Consider the following 16,757-nt stretch of genomic DNA (forward strand, 5'->3'; position numbering starts at 1 on the left):
AGTGTTATCCAAAACAACAAAACTAAACACCTACCCTACCAAATGAAAACAAGGTAATATACTCTAAGAGGTTTTGTATAGAGGTAGCAGACACCCTTTGACACAGGGTTTCACTATGTAGCCCTGGCTGGCCTGGAAATCACTATGTAGACTAGGCTAGGCTCAAACTAACAGAGATCCACCTGCCTCTTCCTCCCAGGTTCTCTGATTAAAGTCATGTACTACTATGCATGGCATCTCTGAGATTATTTTTAAAAATAAATTTTTTTTCTTTCAAATGTCTATACATTTACACAATATATTTTGATTTATCCATTCCTCTCTACATCCCTCTGACTCTCCTGGGACCCACTACTCTGGTTGTTAAATACTGATATTACTTGTTCATTTCCTTGTTTTTGTATCTTTCCAGGTGATAGTTTCATTGATTATTTTCTTCTAAGATCTCTGTGGAGATTGAATAATCTGCTTCATAATCATTTCTTTCTTATCCCTTTGCTCATTTGGAAGCTTCTTTTAGAATGCTCATGATATAGATGTCTTTTTATTCATTAAACTTGTAGTACTTCTGGAAAATCTCTTTTGAGGTTGCAGGCATGCTACCATACCCACCTTTTACATGGGCGCTGGGTTGAGCCATTTTCTTAGCCTGCTTCCTGACATTTCTGAAATATGTCCTACTTTGTGAACTACTAATTAATCTTCGTACACTGATACGGTTCTTGGTCCCATCATTTGAACTAAAAAGTTTGCTGGTCAGTTCTTCATCTTTGTTGGTACCAACTATATTAAAGAAAAATTATAAAATCATCACCATGTAAATATAGTGTAAACTAAAATTTTGCTTTCTAAAAGAAGTGAAGTCCACTTAGTTTAGTGAACTCTTATTTTTAATTTTATAGTCATTTATTTTTAAGTCATACAAAGTAGTACATTTTCTTTGACATTTTAATATTACATGTCATTATGCTCTAATGTTCTAATTCATCCTTGTTATAAACAATTTTGGGTGCCCACAATGAGCAGGAATTCTCTTAGGCAGGATAAGACATGACTGGGGAATTGAAGTGGCTTTTGAGAGGACCATAGCATTCATATGTGTGTGTGTGTGTTTGCTTCTTTCCAGAGAGTGGGCCATGGTGATGACAACCATGCAGATGCTGACCGATCACCTATATTTCTTCAGTTTATTGATTGTGTTTGGCAGATGACAAGACAGGTAAGAGATTTCAAGTACCTATTATATAGTCTTTAATTCAAATATATCTCACAGTTGAAAATTAAATTTCCGTTGCTTCATTCAAAATGTGGGTATATGTGTTAAATATGACTCCTTCTATTACTCAGTACAATTTGATTCTCATTCAAAGATGTGAATAGAAAATTAAAAACAGTTTTCTTTGGCCAGTGGTTTTGGTCAATCCTCTTATCCATAGTTAATTCTGCTTCTACTTTCTACCCTTTGTCAGTCTCTGCTGAGCACTTACTCCAAGATTTCCTTCAGCATTAGAACTGCTAGTAAGCAAGCCAGTCCAGGGCATCTGAGAATCTTCACACTGAGAGCCAATAACAGAGAGGAAGCTCACAACTTTTTTGTCCTTAGCTGTTCTTTTCATTTCTTGACTCCACTGAGGAGGGCTCTAGTAAGCAAGGGAATTTGCAGGGGTCCTCCTTCCCTGAGTTAGTGAGGTTCCAAGAATCAGTTTTTAGTGTAAACTAACTTCTGTTTATTGTACTTCTGCTTATTTGCTTTTTTTGTTCCAGTTTCCTTTGTTTCATTTAGCAGAGTATATTTCAGTGTTTTAAATCAGAACTTTAGCACATGGTAGTCACTCAGTACAGGCCTGCTACTGAGATTATTATTATTTCCAGATGTCTCATAGCTGCTAACTGGCGGTTACTGGCTGTAACCCATTGGCAGTGCTAATAATCTTCACAGAAATTCTGAAAAACTACATTATGCATTGCCTAAAACAATTGAGGTGACCATGTGGTTTTTATTCTTTAATCTCTTAATATGATTAATTATAGTAATTACTTTCTTTGTAACATTGATTTTTACTGTTAAACCAGCCTTGCATTCTTATAGAATGAACCAGACTTGGTCATATACTATTGCCCTTTTTATATACTGCTAGACTCAGTTTCTTTACACACTGGTAGTAACTTAGAAGTATGAGCTCATGGAATTGTATTTATGGGATAGTTCTTAAGTATGAGTAATCTCTAATATGTATAGAGCTAGTCATACATTCTGTTCTTAAATCACTTTTGATAAATGCAAGTTCCTTCCCACTCTGGGGCCTGCAGTGTTCCTCCAAGCAGAAAGCAGCTTCACTAGTAGTACTTTCTTCATTGACTTGTGTTTTCTCAAAAGCCATAGCAGTTCTGTGTTGCCCACTGCCTATTGCTAGTAAGCCTTCTGTAAGAACGGTAAATCTGGGCTTTGTTCTACCATGTGAAAAACCAGAAGCTACCTGGTTTGGGTGCAGGCACTGAAGAACACACAAATTTTGTTGGTTATAGTTGTTTTTTTAATCCCCCTTTTTATTTATTCACTTTACATCCCAATTGCAACACCCTCTCTTCTCCCAGTCCCCTGCCCCCTGCCATATAGTTCCTTCCCATTCCCATCCCCTTCTCTGAGAAGGGGGGCTCTCCCCTCCTCATCACAGCCCACCCTGACACATCAAGTCATTGCAAGGCTAGGTACTTCCTCTCCCACTGAGGCCACACAAGATAGTCCAGTTAGTGAACAGTATTCACAGGCAGGCAACAGAGTCAGGGACAGCCCCTGCTCCAGTTGTTGGGGGACCCACATGAAGGCCAAGCTGTACATCTGCTATGTATGTGTAGGGGTGGTATAAATCCAGCTTCTGTATGCTTGTTAGTTGGTGGATCTGACTCTGGGAGCTCCCAAGGGTCCAGGTTAGTTGACTCTGCTGGTCTTCTTGTGGAGTCCCTATCCCCTCTGGGTCCCTCAACCCTTTCCCCAACTCTTCCACGAGATTCCCTGGCCTCCATCTAATGTCTGACTGTGGGTCTCTGTATTTGTTTTGGTCAGCTCCTGGGTGGAGCCTCTCAGAGGACAGTTATGCTAGGCTCCTGTCTGCAAGCATAACAGAGTATCATTAATAGTGTCAGGAGTTGGTTCTTGCCCATGGGATGGGTCTCAAGTTGGGCTGGTTATTGGTTTCCTGTCTCTGCTCCATCTTTGCCTCTGCACATCTTGTTGGCAGGACATATTGTAGGTCAAAGGTTTTGTGGGTGGTTTGCTGTCCTTATCCCTCCACTAGGAGTTCTGCTTGGCTAGAAGATGTGGCCACTTCAGGCTCCATATCCCCCAATGCCAGGGGTCTCAGGGTTACCCTAATAGACTACCTGGGGCTCCCCCACATCCCAGGTTTCTGACAGTTCTTAGAAATGCACTCCCCTGCCCAGTGCTGATTTCCATTCTCTCTCCCTCATCTCCTTATATCTGATCCCCTACCCTGCTCTGTTCCCCTCCTAATCCACTTCCCCACCCAGTTCCCTCCCTCCATCCACCTCCAATATCTATTTTATTTCACCTGATGAGAAAGATTCAAGCATCCTCCCTTTGGTCCTCCTTGTTATTTGATTTCCTTGGTTCTATGGAAGTGTAGCATGTACGTACCTGTAATTTATGGCTAATAGCCACTTATAAGTGAGTATGTACCATGCATGCCCTTTTGGGTCTGGATTACCTCACTCAGGATATTTTCTAGTTCCATCCATTTGTCTGCAAAAATCATGATGCCTTTGTTTTTAATGGCTGAATAGTATTCCAAATGAACCACATTTTCTTTATCCATTCTTTGGTTGAAGGACATCTGGGTTGTTTCTAGTTTCTGGCTATTATGAATAAAGCTGCTATGAACATTATGGAGCAAGTGTCCTTGCAGTGTGGTGGGACATCTTTTGGGTATATGCCCAGTAGTGGTATACCTGGGTCTTGAGGTAGAACTATTCCCAATTTTCTGAGAAACCACCAGATTGATTTCCAGAGTGGTTGTACTAGCTTGCAATCCCACCAGCAGTGGAGGAGTGTTCCTCTTTCTCCACATCCTCGCCAGCATCTGTTGTCACTTGAGTTCTTTTTTTAATCTTAGCCACTCTGATTGGTATAAGGTGGAATCTTAGAGTAGTTTTAATTTGCATTTCTCTGATGACTAAGAATATTGAGGTGTTTCTGGACCATTAGAGAAATAAATTAAAATCTTAAAAATAAAAACATTTGTTTCTTAACCAGATCTATTAGTTTTGTCTTGAAATTCTCAATTAGTTAAATTTTGCATGGACTGTTTGCTTTTTAGTATGACCACATTCCATACTGTAGTCCATCTCTTGTATATACAAATAAAGTGATATGACTTTGTTTTAGTAATTAAACTTCAAGACTAAACTTTATTTTTCCTCTTTATTTAAGTTCCCTTCAGCATTTGAGTTTAATGAATTATTCTTGATTACAATTTTGGATCACCTCTATAGTTGTCTTTTCGGGACCTTTTTGTGCAACTGTGAACAACAGCGCATCAAAGAGGTAAGCATATATGCTTCCCTGTTGCTCAGGCACCTTTCCTAGCAAACTCTATCAGAAGAGGCCTGAATGGAGTGAGGACTTGGCTCCCGGCCCTACTGCTGCTTGTAGATGGCACAGGGTAGTGGGAGTGATGCCCTAGACACCTTCCCAGGGTTTTAGCAGTCTAATCATAGGTGTTTAATACAAGACTACAGCTCTCCAAGGTGGATAACAAACTCCACACTTCTCTACCTCAGTTTGATGAAACTTCATTAACTTTTTAAAAAAGAGTTTATGTTTATTTTATATGAACAAATATGGTGCCTAAGGGAGCTAGAAAAGAACATCATATCTCCTAGAGCTGGGATTCTAGAAAGGCTGAGCCACCATGTAGATGCAGGGAACCACACCCCATCCTCTGTAAGAGTGGCAAGTGTTTTTAACAACTGAGCCATTTTCTAGCCCCTCTGCTAACTTTTTAATTTTAAAAGAGAGGATTAAATAGTAAATATAATAGCATGTGAATTGAATCTCAATAAAGATGTTTAAAGCAAAACAAACAGAAATAAACCCACAACAGCAGAATAAAATCCATGAACTGCATCTTTATCAATTTTTGTAAAATAGAGAGTATAAAATTAATTAATTCTCCACTTAAATAAAAGCTCAATTAACATAGTAAAATTAGCTCATCTGGTGTATATAGTTCAGTGCAGTCACTGATATTTAATTTCATGAGTATTTTAGCTACCTCTTTGGGAATCCCCATATTACCAGTTACTCCCATTTTCCTAGTACCTAGAAACCACCAATCTACCTATTCTGGGCATTTCCTATAAATGGACTCACATAATAGGTGGATGTTTGGGAGTGATCTACTTTACCTAGTTTAACAGTTTCAAGGTTCTTTTTTACAGTTAAGCAATATTCCTTTATATGAATAGTGAACACACACACACACAATTCTCCCTCTCTCCCACCACCAACATAAAACTAACAGGAATTAACAATTGTTGGTCATTAATATCTATCAACATCAGTGGACTCAATTCCTCAATAAAATATGTATTTGTTATTGATGAGCCTGCTTATATTGTAGATACTAGAAAGTCCTTATTCTACCTTCCTGCAGTTTCCAGAAGTTGCATAACTTTAGTACTATTTCCTAGGACAGCACACATGTCATCTCTAGCATGAGGCTGTATATAGCCAGAGGGGTAGGACTTAGTAAATGTACCTAGATTTTTCAGAGTTTGAATTCAGTTCATTATCTAAAATCTATATTGTATGAAAAAATTAATCCTTGAGGCTGTGGAGAAGAACTTATTTCAATGTACTGTTTTTATTTTTTCAGGATATATATACAAAGACTATATCATTATGGTCTTATATCAATAGCCAACTAGATGAATTCTCAAATCCCTTCTTTGTGAATTACGAGAACCATGTGTTGTATCCTGTTGCTAGTATGAGTCACTTGGAATTGTGGGTAAATTATTATGTACGGTGGAATCCACGGATGAGACCACAGGTAATTTTTGGTTTTCTTGTTTTCATAAAGGTATGCCTTTCTTTCCAAGTGAAGATGATGTTATAAAATGCATTCGTGGTATCTACTGACTTATTGAAGGGATATTGCTCCTAGAAGTCTAGGTTCCATGTTTTGTGTTCCTATTTCAGAAAGTTCCTTCCACATACTAACTCCATACCATTTACTGAGTTAGAGTTCAAACTTTCATATGTCTGCCTTCTACTGATGAAATGTTAGGAAGTATTATCTCTTGCTGTGTTTGGTTATCAACCTTCTAAGTTGCTGGGAGACATTTGGCTTGTACAGTACCTCTTTCTGCTAGTCCGTATATGGAAGTAGTGAAGGCCTGTGAAAAGTGCATCAAAGTTCACTTGTAATGTAATAGAAAGAAGGTATATGATAAGTTGTAGAGCAGACACAGCTCTACAACTGTATTGAAGGAGTAAAATTTTCCACAAACTGCTACATTATTTCACAGTAAAGTAAGATTTAAAAAAAAAGGCACAGTGCTCAACAGAGACCAGTCAAGCAGGCCTCCTGCCTGCTGTGTTGAGCTGACCTCATTCAAGTACTGCCAGCTAGGGCTCCTAAAGTGTTGACTCCCTCCCCCCAATCTCCTCCAAATAGGTCTAGAGAGGTGACAGACAGAGTTTAATATTCTGCAGCTTTAAAGGGTGGCCAACAGGAACATGTTGGTAGGTCATTCTTTAATAGCACTAATTCCATCAGCCAAGGACATAAACATGTCCTCCTCGTCATCTATCCCTTTTACCTGGTGTCTTCACAACCTCCACTTGTTTCCTAGGCTGGCTAGGGCAATGTTCAAACTGTTCCTTCTCCTTTTTATTTGCCAGGAGGGAACTCCAGGTGGTACCATTGCTTTACTAACCCTCCCTCACCTAGAGAGTGCACTCACTTTTAGGCTCAGCTGTGGGCTCTAGCTGACATGCTGGGAACTGAGTGGCTTCTCCAAGACTGCAGGAGTTGCCCTCTGCCCATATTCTGTGCTCAGCACTTTGCAAACTTGAAGTGTGGTGAAGCTAGGCAAAGAGTATCCTCATGGCTATATGGATTCCTTCTGCGTCTTCACTGCGTACTCCTGGAAATTAGGGGGTGGGTGTAAGAAACCAAGTCATTCATAAAACCTATAGCCTGCAAGAGAGTTTGTCTCTAACTGCAAACAGTTTCCTATACGGGTAAGCAAATCAGGCTTCAGTATGGTGAGGGCAGTCAGCAGCCATATCGTAGCTATCACACACGAAGAGTAAAAGAGAATGGCAGAACCAAACCATAACTCACCCAGCATCTTGCTACCTAGTAGATGTTGTCATAAAATGCCCCTGTCCAGGGTCAAATTCCATTTTTATCAGTGATTCACTGCCAGATCTAGGACAAGGTCCTGAGCCTCAGCCTTCATAGAGGCATGTAAGCATGATCTGTAACAAGTAGTACCCAAGCACCATGGTGTCGTATTAGGCAAGTGGCAGGTAGGGAAAGCAGCATTCTTTCTGTGTTTTCCCTATGCAGTGGTACACAAAAGGGAGAACTGAGAAGGCTGTCCATGAGCCACAGATTTTCCCTCTAAATACAGGAAACACATATCAAACGCCTTCTAAGTATGCTGAGCCCATAGTGTTTTGTGAGGCAGGCAGCAAAATCTTGGTGACAGAAACTTCTAGAAGGGCAGGGGGACATTTGTATGACAGGGCTGGCTATGTGTTCCTCCACTGACAGCACTTTGATGGCTGGGAGGGTAGGTGCACTCAAGGCTGTGGCTGGGAAATATCCAGGTAGATGGTGGAGAGAGAAGATGGGTGAGACACTGGGCCAGCTGAAGTAGAAAAAATTATGGGGAGGAAAGGTAGGACCTCCATATCAGCATCCATCAATGAATGAGTGTGGCATGCTCTTAGGACCTGTACATGCCAGTGCCCTAGGGGCAGACATGACTGGCTTTTTCCTGCGCATTTTCTCTAACATAACTGTACTGTAGCTTAGCCTCAGACTTTTGTAGCCCTTCAGGCATGCCTTTGCATACTTAAAAATGAAATGAGAACAAATAAACAAAAGGCTCCATGAAGATGTTTCCAAGGTCACGTATGAGTTCTGATGAAGGTTGATTGCAAATTTTACCACCTGTGACAGAGCTGCATGATCCCGTGGATGTGGCAGATACAGAGAGAGCTCCTAAAGGATGAATGGAGCATTTCCCTAGTGCACAATGGCCTCTGAAGCCAGCCTTTGCCATGTAATTATGGCATTTCTGTCTCTCTCTTCCTGTAGCCTGCCAAATGGAGTGGAGTGGTTTTTTAGCCTTCCTGTTGCATTGGAGGCACCTGGCTGCCTTTGCTCCATGTTCCTCCTTCTGTCAGTCTTGTTAGATCTCTCTCATCCCACGAAGAGGGCTAATCACTAACAGTACTCAGGTTTCACTCTAGTTTCACGTGTTTCGGGTGTAGAAGCAGGTCCTAGTGATAGGTGGGCTGAAGAGGCTGACTGAGGCTTAGAGGATATTATTAGTCCTGAGGAAGTAGCCACGGGTTATGTTATGTGGTGAGCCATATTGGCATCCTGAGGCTTAGGACCAGTCCAATAGCTGCTGTGTATACAATGAATGGGAAGGGAAACAAGTCTCCCCAGACCTTCCCATGCCTCCTTTGTCCCTCATCTGGTGACCTTTGCTGCTCAGCATTAGCCCCAGTCTGAGAAATCTATAAGGGAACATCTGGGTTTGGGGTCTCTGGGCTCCTAGTAGGTACTGAGGCTGACCTGCTATCTCAGAAAGCTGGGTATGATGAACTAGGACCTTCGCATCTCTTTGCTGTGTGCTCCCGTCCTACCATCAGGGAGTCTAAAAGACAGTCAGGGTGAAGCAATGAAGAAGTGCTAACTGGAATGCAGAGGGCTGGTCTCCAGAGCATCTGTGCCTTGGCATTGCCCTCTGGGGGCTTTCTGCAAGTTCCTGTTCCAGTTGATGAAAACACAGAGCTCTACGGTGAAGAAAGTGCTGACTTACCACAAGTGTTTGCAGTCACTGGAGCTATTTATAAAAATGCACAAGTACGGGGATAATGCAGCAGGGGTCTCGTGTGAACACCACTTAGTCTGACAGATGGGAAGAAGCTACTTGCATTTCTGACTCCTCCAAACACAGTCTGGCTCTGAGTGTGCACAGGGCAGCTTTAGTTGGATTATGGCTACACCTGAGCCTGTTTGCCCCTTCCTGGAAGCAGAGAGAGTGGAGGGTGAGGGTGACCTGACTTCCCTAGTGCCTTTTCAGATCTACCTTGTCCCTAGGAACTTCAGGATAGCCTGGGTAGCCATCAAAAGCTCCCAACTTGTAGAGATGAAATGAATCATTTATGTTGGTTTGTTTTATGTTAGGCTAGTTTTATCTGGGAAGAGGAACATTCAATTGAGAAATGCCTCCATAAAATTGGCTTGTGGTGTATTTTCTTGATTGATGACTGATGTGGGAGAGCAGTGTCACCCCTGGGCGGATGGTGCTGGGTACTATAAGGAAGTAGGCCTGGCAAGTCATGAGCAGCAAGCCAGTAAGCAGCACTCCTCCATGGCCGCTTCTTCAACTCCTGCCTCCAGGCTTCTGCTCAGAGTTCCTGCCCTGATCTCCCTCAGTGATTGTGACCTGAGCGTTGTAAGTTGAAATAAGCTCTTTCCACTATAAGCTGCTTTTGGTCCTGGTGTAATATCACAATAAAAGAAACCCTGACCTTATAAGACAATCTCTATACACCTGAGACTAGGCACATAGGCATCTGGGCAGTGAAAAAACCATTAAGCTATGAGCCTGAGAACTGAGGTGTTGGGTTCAGAACAAACAGTACTCCAACAACAGTGAGCTAACAGCTTGTCTCTGTTTACTGCCAGATGCCAATTCATCAGAATCTCAAGGAGCTGCTGACTATCAAGGCTGAGCTGCAGAAGCGGGTAGAGGACTTGCATCGGGAGGTGGCCACACGGGCCATCTCATCCTCCTCTGAGAGGGGCTCCTCACCTACCCACTCAGTTACTCCAGTACACACCTCAGTCTGATGAACAAAGCCAGTGTCCCTGGCCTTCCTGCTGCTCTACCGTCTTCCAGCAGCTCAGGGACCTGGCCATTGATGTTATGGTTCTGGCTTGTCATCTTAGCTCTTAGGATTAGGCCCAGGGACCATTTGTGGGTGGTGAAAGCTCCTATTATTAACAAGTACTTCTTTTGTGTGAACAGCCTGTGACCCTTTTGAGGGCAGCCTCACCCTGTGAACCACCTTTGTCTTGTAAAGGTAGTTTGGGAGAAACTAGATTGAATGCAGTGCGATATTTTAACTTAAGAGAACCTGACATCACTTCTTTCCAAGTTACATCCTTTGTTATGAACAACTCGTTTACTTATAGAACACATAACCAGCCATGTGGCTCCTCTCAGCCTTTTGGCACAATTTAAGAACTGCTTGAAATGAAATGTTAGTGTGGCAAATGAACCATTGCCACCTGTTCTACAGCTATCAGTTATCTTCATGCAAGAAGTCCTCCTGTACAATTGGTACAATATGTCCTGCTGTGTACATACAAGGTATTTTTTAAAGAGAAACATGCCTTTATTTTCCTACGTCCTTTTTTATGTTTAGAATAGTTGTCTGAGGAATCATCTGCTAAACTGTGCTATATGAGAAATTCTTTCCCAATGGAGTCCATGCTGCCTTTTGTGTGGTACATTTGAATTAAGATTTGAGATGTGTCATCTCAGTGGCAATGTAGTATTGTCCTCTAACTCTGGTACTTGTCTTTTGAGGTGGCACAGCCCATTCATTCATTGGAGATAGCAGGTTCCCTCAGGATGCCAAATTATGAATGCTCAATCCTCTGGCCTTGTTGCAGGCAAACTGAAGACTCAGGCAGCAACTCTGTGCGTTCGTTGGCCTCCCTCTATTACAGCTCTCTAAAGGAACAAGTCTTGAAAATTGCTTTGGCATCCTACCCAAGATGCCCAGCACTGATGTCTTCTTTCACCTGTTAGACACCCGGACAGCTTGTTTTCATTCATCATGATCTCTTCTCAGTTGATTACATGATTGCCTGTCCATACTTTAAGGCACTGCAGCTTGGGTTGGAAAGCATAGCATGCAAATTTTCCTTGGTTTTCCCCTCTTGGAGCCAGCCTTGGCTAGGCAGGCCTCTTTCCACAGTTAACAGATTTGAGCTCTGGTATTTCATCAGTCCTTCTAGGGATGAACTTCCCATCAGCTTCAATGTGTGCAGTGCCAGCATACCCACCCCCACCACCATGCCCATTTCTGTGTGTCACCAGGCCCTTCAGAGTTGGAGATGTGTTTGAGGCTAACTGATTCAGCCCCTGAGGACAGATGGATCACATCTTCCTCTTGTCAGTGTCAAATCACTGGATGCTATGCAGTCCTAACATTGACCTCGATTTTCAAGATGTATTCTTAAAAGTTTTTTTTACAGCCAAATGCATAAAAAATAGATGATTTTTCAACTTGGAACCTTCTGATTGTTACAGAAAACTATCCAACCATAACATAACCAGAGACATTTATTCAAGGAAGTTTGATAAGTTATGATCAATTCTCCATTTTTATCATCTGGGGGATTTGTTTCTAAACTACAGTTTAAGTGATAGTAGCTTTTGATTTGTGTTCATCATAGATACAAAACCTTATTTGTAAATGGATAAACTGCCATATCTGAGGTAGGAGAAGCTGTGAGTTCAGGGTCAGCTTTGGCTACATACTGAGTTCTGGGACAGCTGGCCTATATTGTGGAACCTTGTCTCAAAAATCAATACCAAAAAAAAAAAATAACATGAACTATAATATTTTTTCTTCATATACTTTTTTAAAACTGGGGACATTTACCAACTTTTCCCAGAAATACTGTGTAATTTCCCAGTGACACCAGTACTATTGAACACAGAGTGGATGATGTTTTGACAGAACCAGAGAAGCCATGGGGACTGCTGCTTGGTGAGGTCAGGTAGCCTGGTCCAGATGGCTGGTGAACTGGGGATCTGGCTCCTGGTCGAGCCATGTCCTCCAAGCTGCATGCCTGCAGCACCCCTAAAAATGTCAGCACCACTGGATTTTAAAGAAGCACAACAGAGTATTTCCCTTTGTATTTCCCTAGCACAGAACTATTTCTAAAACAACTTGAAGTATAGTTTTCTTATCCAAGAAATTCTTTGATCTATGTTTTATTTAAGTCCTAGAATGTAAAACCTTTAAGGTTCAGGTTTTTAAACGAGTACAATACTGTATTTGCCTCATCTGATGCACTGTATTCCAACCTGTAATTAAAATGGTAAGATGTTTGCTCCCCGGTCTCTTTGTTGAGTCTGTGTTTTTTTCACTAGTTTCTCACCCCTGAGAAAAGTGAGTACTAAGAAAGTACTATGTGTTGAATGCTTACCCTGTGCCTGCCACAATTAATATATGTAAAGTGCCCAATAGTAGTTGATTGACTTACTAAGTTGTCAGTAATTTCTTGTGAGTCTTGAGTGTTTGGGCTGGAATAGGTAGGTGATCTGATTTTCAAATCAGCAAGTCCCCTTGTTCATAACCTTGAAGAAATGTTGAAGACAGAGAAAGGCCTGGAGTAAGCAGAGGCAGTGTGACTTCCTTATACAAGTGCACTGTTCTTTTCACTGATTCTTGCCAGCCCTGTGGGCCTGTGGACCTTTTCAAGGTTCTAAAAGTTAGTGTGAGATTATACCGCCTCCTCTATGTAACCATTCTTTAAAGGTCTCACATTGCTCATCCTTTTCATGTGAATCAGGGCTGTTAGCAAGAAAGCCCAGTATTAGTCATAAGAAGGTTGGACTATCTCCCAGTATACCTTTCTTTCATAATAGAGCCCCACAGTAGAAAGCACACTCATTACTGGCTCACTTTTTAGGATTGAGCAGTATGTTCTAAAGCTACCTGGGTAGCACAGCCAATGCTGATCCTACTAAAGGACCTGATGCTGTCTGTGGCAAGAGGGCTCTGCTCCAACCTCCCTCTCCTCATCCAAGTATACCAGACATGTCCTGCTGCAGTTCCTGTACTACGGGGGCCCACCAGCAGAAGCCCTGGGATCGGGCACTTTGTGGAAGGAACGATGGCAAAAATGCTAACCTGCCCAAGACACACCTTTAGCTGGGGAAACGGAATGAGGTCAGCACCATATGACAAAGACAGTAGGAGAAGACAGATTGCGTCAGGACGTAAGGAGCTGTTAAGATTCCACTTTGTTTAATGCAAACACTAGACCATTTACAATTCACACTTGGACACAAGCACGTAAAACGATGTACAGGGATTCTGGCAGTCTCCAGCATGTCTTCCTCAGAGAATTGGTACTAAACACAACCCAAGTGGCTGAGGCAGTGGGCCTGCCCCACACCAGGGTAGGCAGCTTCCTACATCAAGCCACTTGATTGTTGAGCATTTTTAAAGTTCTTCCTGTCAAGTTTCACTGATCGAGATCTGATCTTGGCAATTGGCTCTTCTGCCTCATTTGTTTTCTCCCTTCTATCACCTGGGACTAGCCCAAGTTGGCCAACTCAGTCTTCAGGTGGGACACAGATACAGGACCAGTCCCAAGCCTTCTGCAGGCCACAATGCCCCACCAAGTATAAAATGCCAGTGGGAAGGAGGAGCCCGGCCCCTGGGATGAGACTGTATGAACAGGAGGCCGATGGCCCGCCCAGGCCTGTCCAGCCACTTAGCTAGCGCCTGCGGGCTGAGTGATGGGTTTTATGCAGAAGGGCTTTATGCAGAAGGCACCAAGGTAGCTAAGGGAGAGCAAATTGGAGCTCTTTTTCACTGGAACCAGTGCTATTGAGAAAAGTTTACCAGAAGGGCATTTATTTTACATCATGGCCACGGGGTTCAAGGGCTTTGCTATCAGACAGGCCTCAGCATAAAGATAGACAACCCCTCTGAGATTACCCTAGCTACATGTCAACAGACCAGAAATACCAAAATCCTTCCTTAAGCTACCTCTAACTCAGCACTAGCCAAACAGTGGCACCATCATCTCTTGATGTCCTTGGTGTCAGTAAGGCACAATCCTGACAAAGTTGACAGCAATCTGACCAGCAAGTTAGGAGGATCTAGAAAATACACGTCTTGCAAGTAATGCCTCCTTTGCTAATTAACTTCCTGAAGAATAAGAGGGGCTTCCTGAGGCCATGTGGTTTTGTTTTCCATCTTGGTGTCATTTCCCCCAGTGCTCCAGCTTCCCTATTGGATCCCCAGACCTGGACTGTCTGGGACCAAAGGCCAAGCAAAAGGGGCATGTCATCGCCCACAGGTATACACTTGGAATGGGTGTTCAGGCTGTCTGGAGACATGACACCAGCAGCAGCCCTCCGCCATAAATAGTCTTTAAACACTAAACACACTCAAGGCATGCATTAGACAGCACAAGAGTTCAGTAGTTTCTTAAGGTGGATGTTACCTCTTCCCAGCTCAGCAGACGTAAAGGAGCCAATTCACAGCCTATGGAATATATGGGGCCAATCATGTCGTCCAGAGGAGCTGTGGATCTTGCCTTCTCAGTGACACACTCTGCTTTCAGAAGTGCTTTTGACATGGCGAACTATTAGTTCAAATGGGGTAGAAGCTAGCTTAGCTTTCACTTGCAGGGTTCACTATCAAGTTCACTGGAGCCAAAGAAACAATTCAGGAAGCAGGTAGATCCAGCCTAAACTAGGGGTAGCATTCAGCTCTGCCCCTTGGTTTCCTGTATTTACTGCTGTGAACATGGTCAGAGCCCTCTTCAGAGCAGACAGGGAGGACAGCTACACAACTACAAAGGTAGCAGCGATGTTCCACTCACCTAAGCCAGCATCCCTCCCCCTACCCTCCCCCTTCCCCGTCCACTTCTAATAAAACAACATGCATGCTTCTGGTTTCCATGTTCATTCTCAGGATCTGTAGCTCTTGCTACTCAAATAACATCATGTACAGGGTAAACACACACCCTGACCTGGTAGAAAGTTCATTTGTAGGAGTGACTTCCAAGACCTGTTACCAGGCCAGCCGGAGATCCCTATAGAATCTGAAGGGAATCAAAGCTGCAAGTCACAGCTCCCACGTGCTCCTTATTCCTGCTCTTGGGCTAAGACTATTGTGAGACATGTTTGCACTAAAATAACTGAAGAGCCTTCACCTGGACAAGCTCCCTGGAAGCCAAACAATAGAAAACCTGAAGCTGGGAAGAACAATCAGTTTTTTTTTAAGTGCCTAGGTGTTATGTGTGTGTGTGTGTGTGTGTGTGTGTGTGTGTGTGTGTGTGTGTGCACATGTGTATTATATGTGTGTGCTTGTGTGTGCGTGTGTGTGCGCACACACAATGCAGCTTGGTGCTGTCTGATTTGTCTCAAAATGGGTTCCATATGTATCAGATGCCAGTTGAGCGTGCTCCTCACAGCTCTTAGCGGTCAATGCCACAACAACCCACTACAGCATGTAGGTAAAGAGTTCCATAGTACCTAGGGATTGCTTAGCTAGAAATGTTCTGCAGTGCTGCCCCAACCATCTTCTGGTCCTCCTCCCATCTTGAGTACCCTCCTTTTTGCATGCTAAGGCTGGATCAGGCTGTCTCTATGACCCAGAGACTTTCAAAGCTGGTGCTAGTAATCTGCTGAATCTGGGCATCAAGTCTCAGCACCAAGTTTCTTCAGAGGACTCATGGCAGAACAGTCACCATAGTCTGTAGGTCAGGGCACAGAAATCACACTCATGGAACACCTAAGGCTTGTCCAGAAAACTCAATACAATAAGAAGCCAGTGGCATAGGAAGAAACTTGGGGAAAGGATTGGCAAATGAAATCCAGAGCTGGGTCACAAGCGGTGGCTCCCTCCATATGCACCTGCCACTGAACAGGGCCTCAAATCCGGGGTGGCTCAGGTGGTGGGGGCTCTGCAGACTGTGTTTCTTGTTTTGAGTATGTCACTAGGGAGAGAAGATATCTGTTAGCAGGGTTTCACCTCAGCTCTGCCCAAGTCCCTGTTAGAAGTTTAGAACTATGCTGTGTGAGCAGTTTAGCACATCCCAGGCCAGCTCACTGTCCCCTGTAGGACTGCCATGGGCTCTGCATACCAAGTTCAGGGTGGGCCAAGGGAAGCAAAAGCAGAAGCCTGGCATGCTAAACAAAAGAGCTCTGCCTCTACTCCCCATCTACAGAATGGACATGCTCTGTCAAGACTTCTAGATCACGGGATCTAAAGTACTCCCAGTAGTACCCATTCCTTGAGGATTCACTCAGTGTTGGTTACGGAGTTAAAACTGTGACAGATGATGCTCCTTTAGGTTCCACAGCTCTACATTTGCATTCAGGATCTCCGTGCATTTGGTCCTGCACTACCAGATAACTTCTATAAGCAGTGACCCGGAGACCTCATTCTCCATTATGGAAACAGGTAGCTCCAGGTCCTTCCTCAACACCCAGGCTCCACAGCTGTTGTCCTGTAGCTGTGGTGGTCTCTCATTTTCTTGTTGGAAGGGAAGCAGGCCTACCTCCCTGCTTCCCCATCAGTGTTCCTGGGCGTGCCTCCCTCTCACTTGGCCTTACCATATGTGGCCTCTAATTTCTGACAGTCCCTGAACCCTAAAAGTGTTCAATGCCCACAGAGGAGGTAATAGAACATCTGGCTTTTAACTGTCTTCTTGTCTTTG

The 16,757-nt window shown here is 43.3% G+C and overlaps 2 protein-coding genes across 11 annotated transcripts in view; one reads left to right on the forward strand and one right to left on the reverse strand.

Annotated features, from left to right (window-relative positions):
• Window positions 1–12,412, forward strand: part of Mtmr1 (myotubularin related protein 1) — a 61,893-nt gene extending 49,481 nt beyond the window's left edge. For all 7 annotated transcript variants that reach the window (XM_034486226.1, XM_034486230.2, XM_076918772.1 and 4 more), the window contains 4 exons: window positions 1,127–1,219; window positions 4,448–4,561; window positions 5,895–6,071; window positions 9,960–12,412. In XM_034486226.1, coding sequence (XP_034342117.1) covers window positions 1,127–1,219; window positions 4,448–4,561; window positions 5,895–6,071; window positions 9,960–10,124 — 549 coding nt within the window. In that variant the 3' untranslated portion in view covers window positions 10,125–12,412. The remainder of the gene's footprint in view (window positions 1–1,126; window positions 1,220–4,447; window positions 4,562–5,894; window positions 6,072–9,959) is intronic.
• Cd99l2 (CD99 molecule like 2) overlaps window positions 1–16,757 on the reverse strand; it is a 90,750-nt gene that overhangs the window by 8,374 nt on the left and 65,619 nt on the right. For 2 of the 4 annotated variants that reach the window (XM_034486233.2, XM_034486231.2), the window contains one exon: window positions 13,308–16,034. The exons of the other annotated variants lie outside the window; for them this stretch is intronic. In XM_034486233.2, the coding sequence (XP_034342124.1) occupies window positions 15,970–16,034 (65 nt within the window). In that variant the 3' untranslated portion in view covers window positions 13,308–15,969. Of the gene's footprint in view, window positions 1–13,307; window positions 16,035–16,757 lie in introns of those variants that run through there. 4 annotated transcript variants of the gene reach the window in all.

Source organism: Arvicanthis niloticus, chromosome X (assembly GCF_011762505.2).
Source record: "Arvicanthis niloticus isolate mArvNil1 chromosome X, mArvNil1.pat.X, whole genome shotgun sequence".
Classification (NCBI taxonomy): Eukaryota; Metazoa; Chordata; class Mammalia; order Rodentia; family Muridae; genus Arvicanthis; species Arvicanthis niloticus.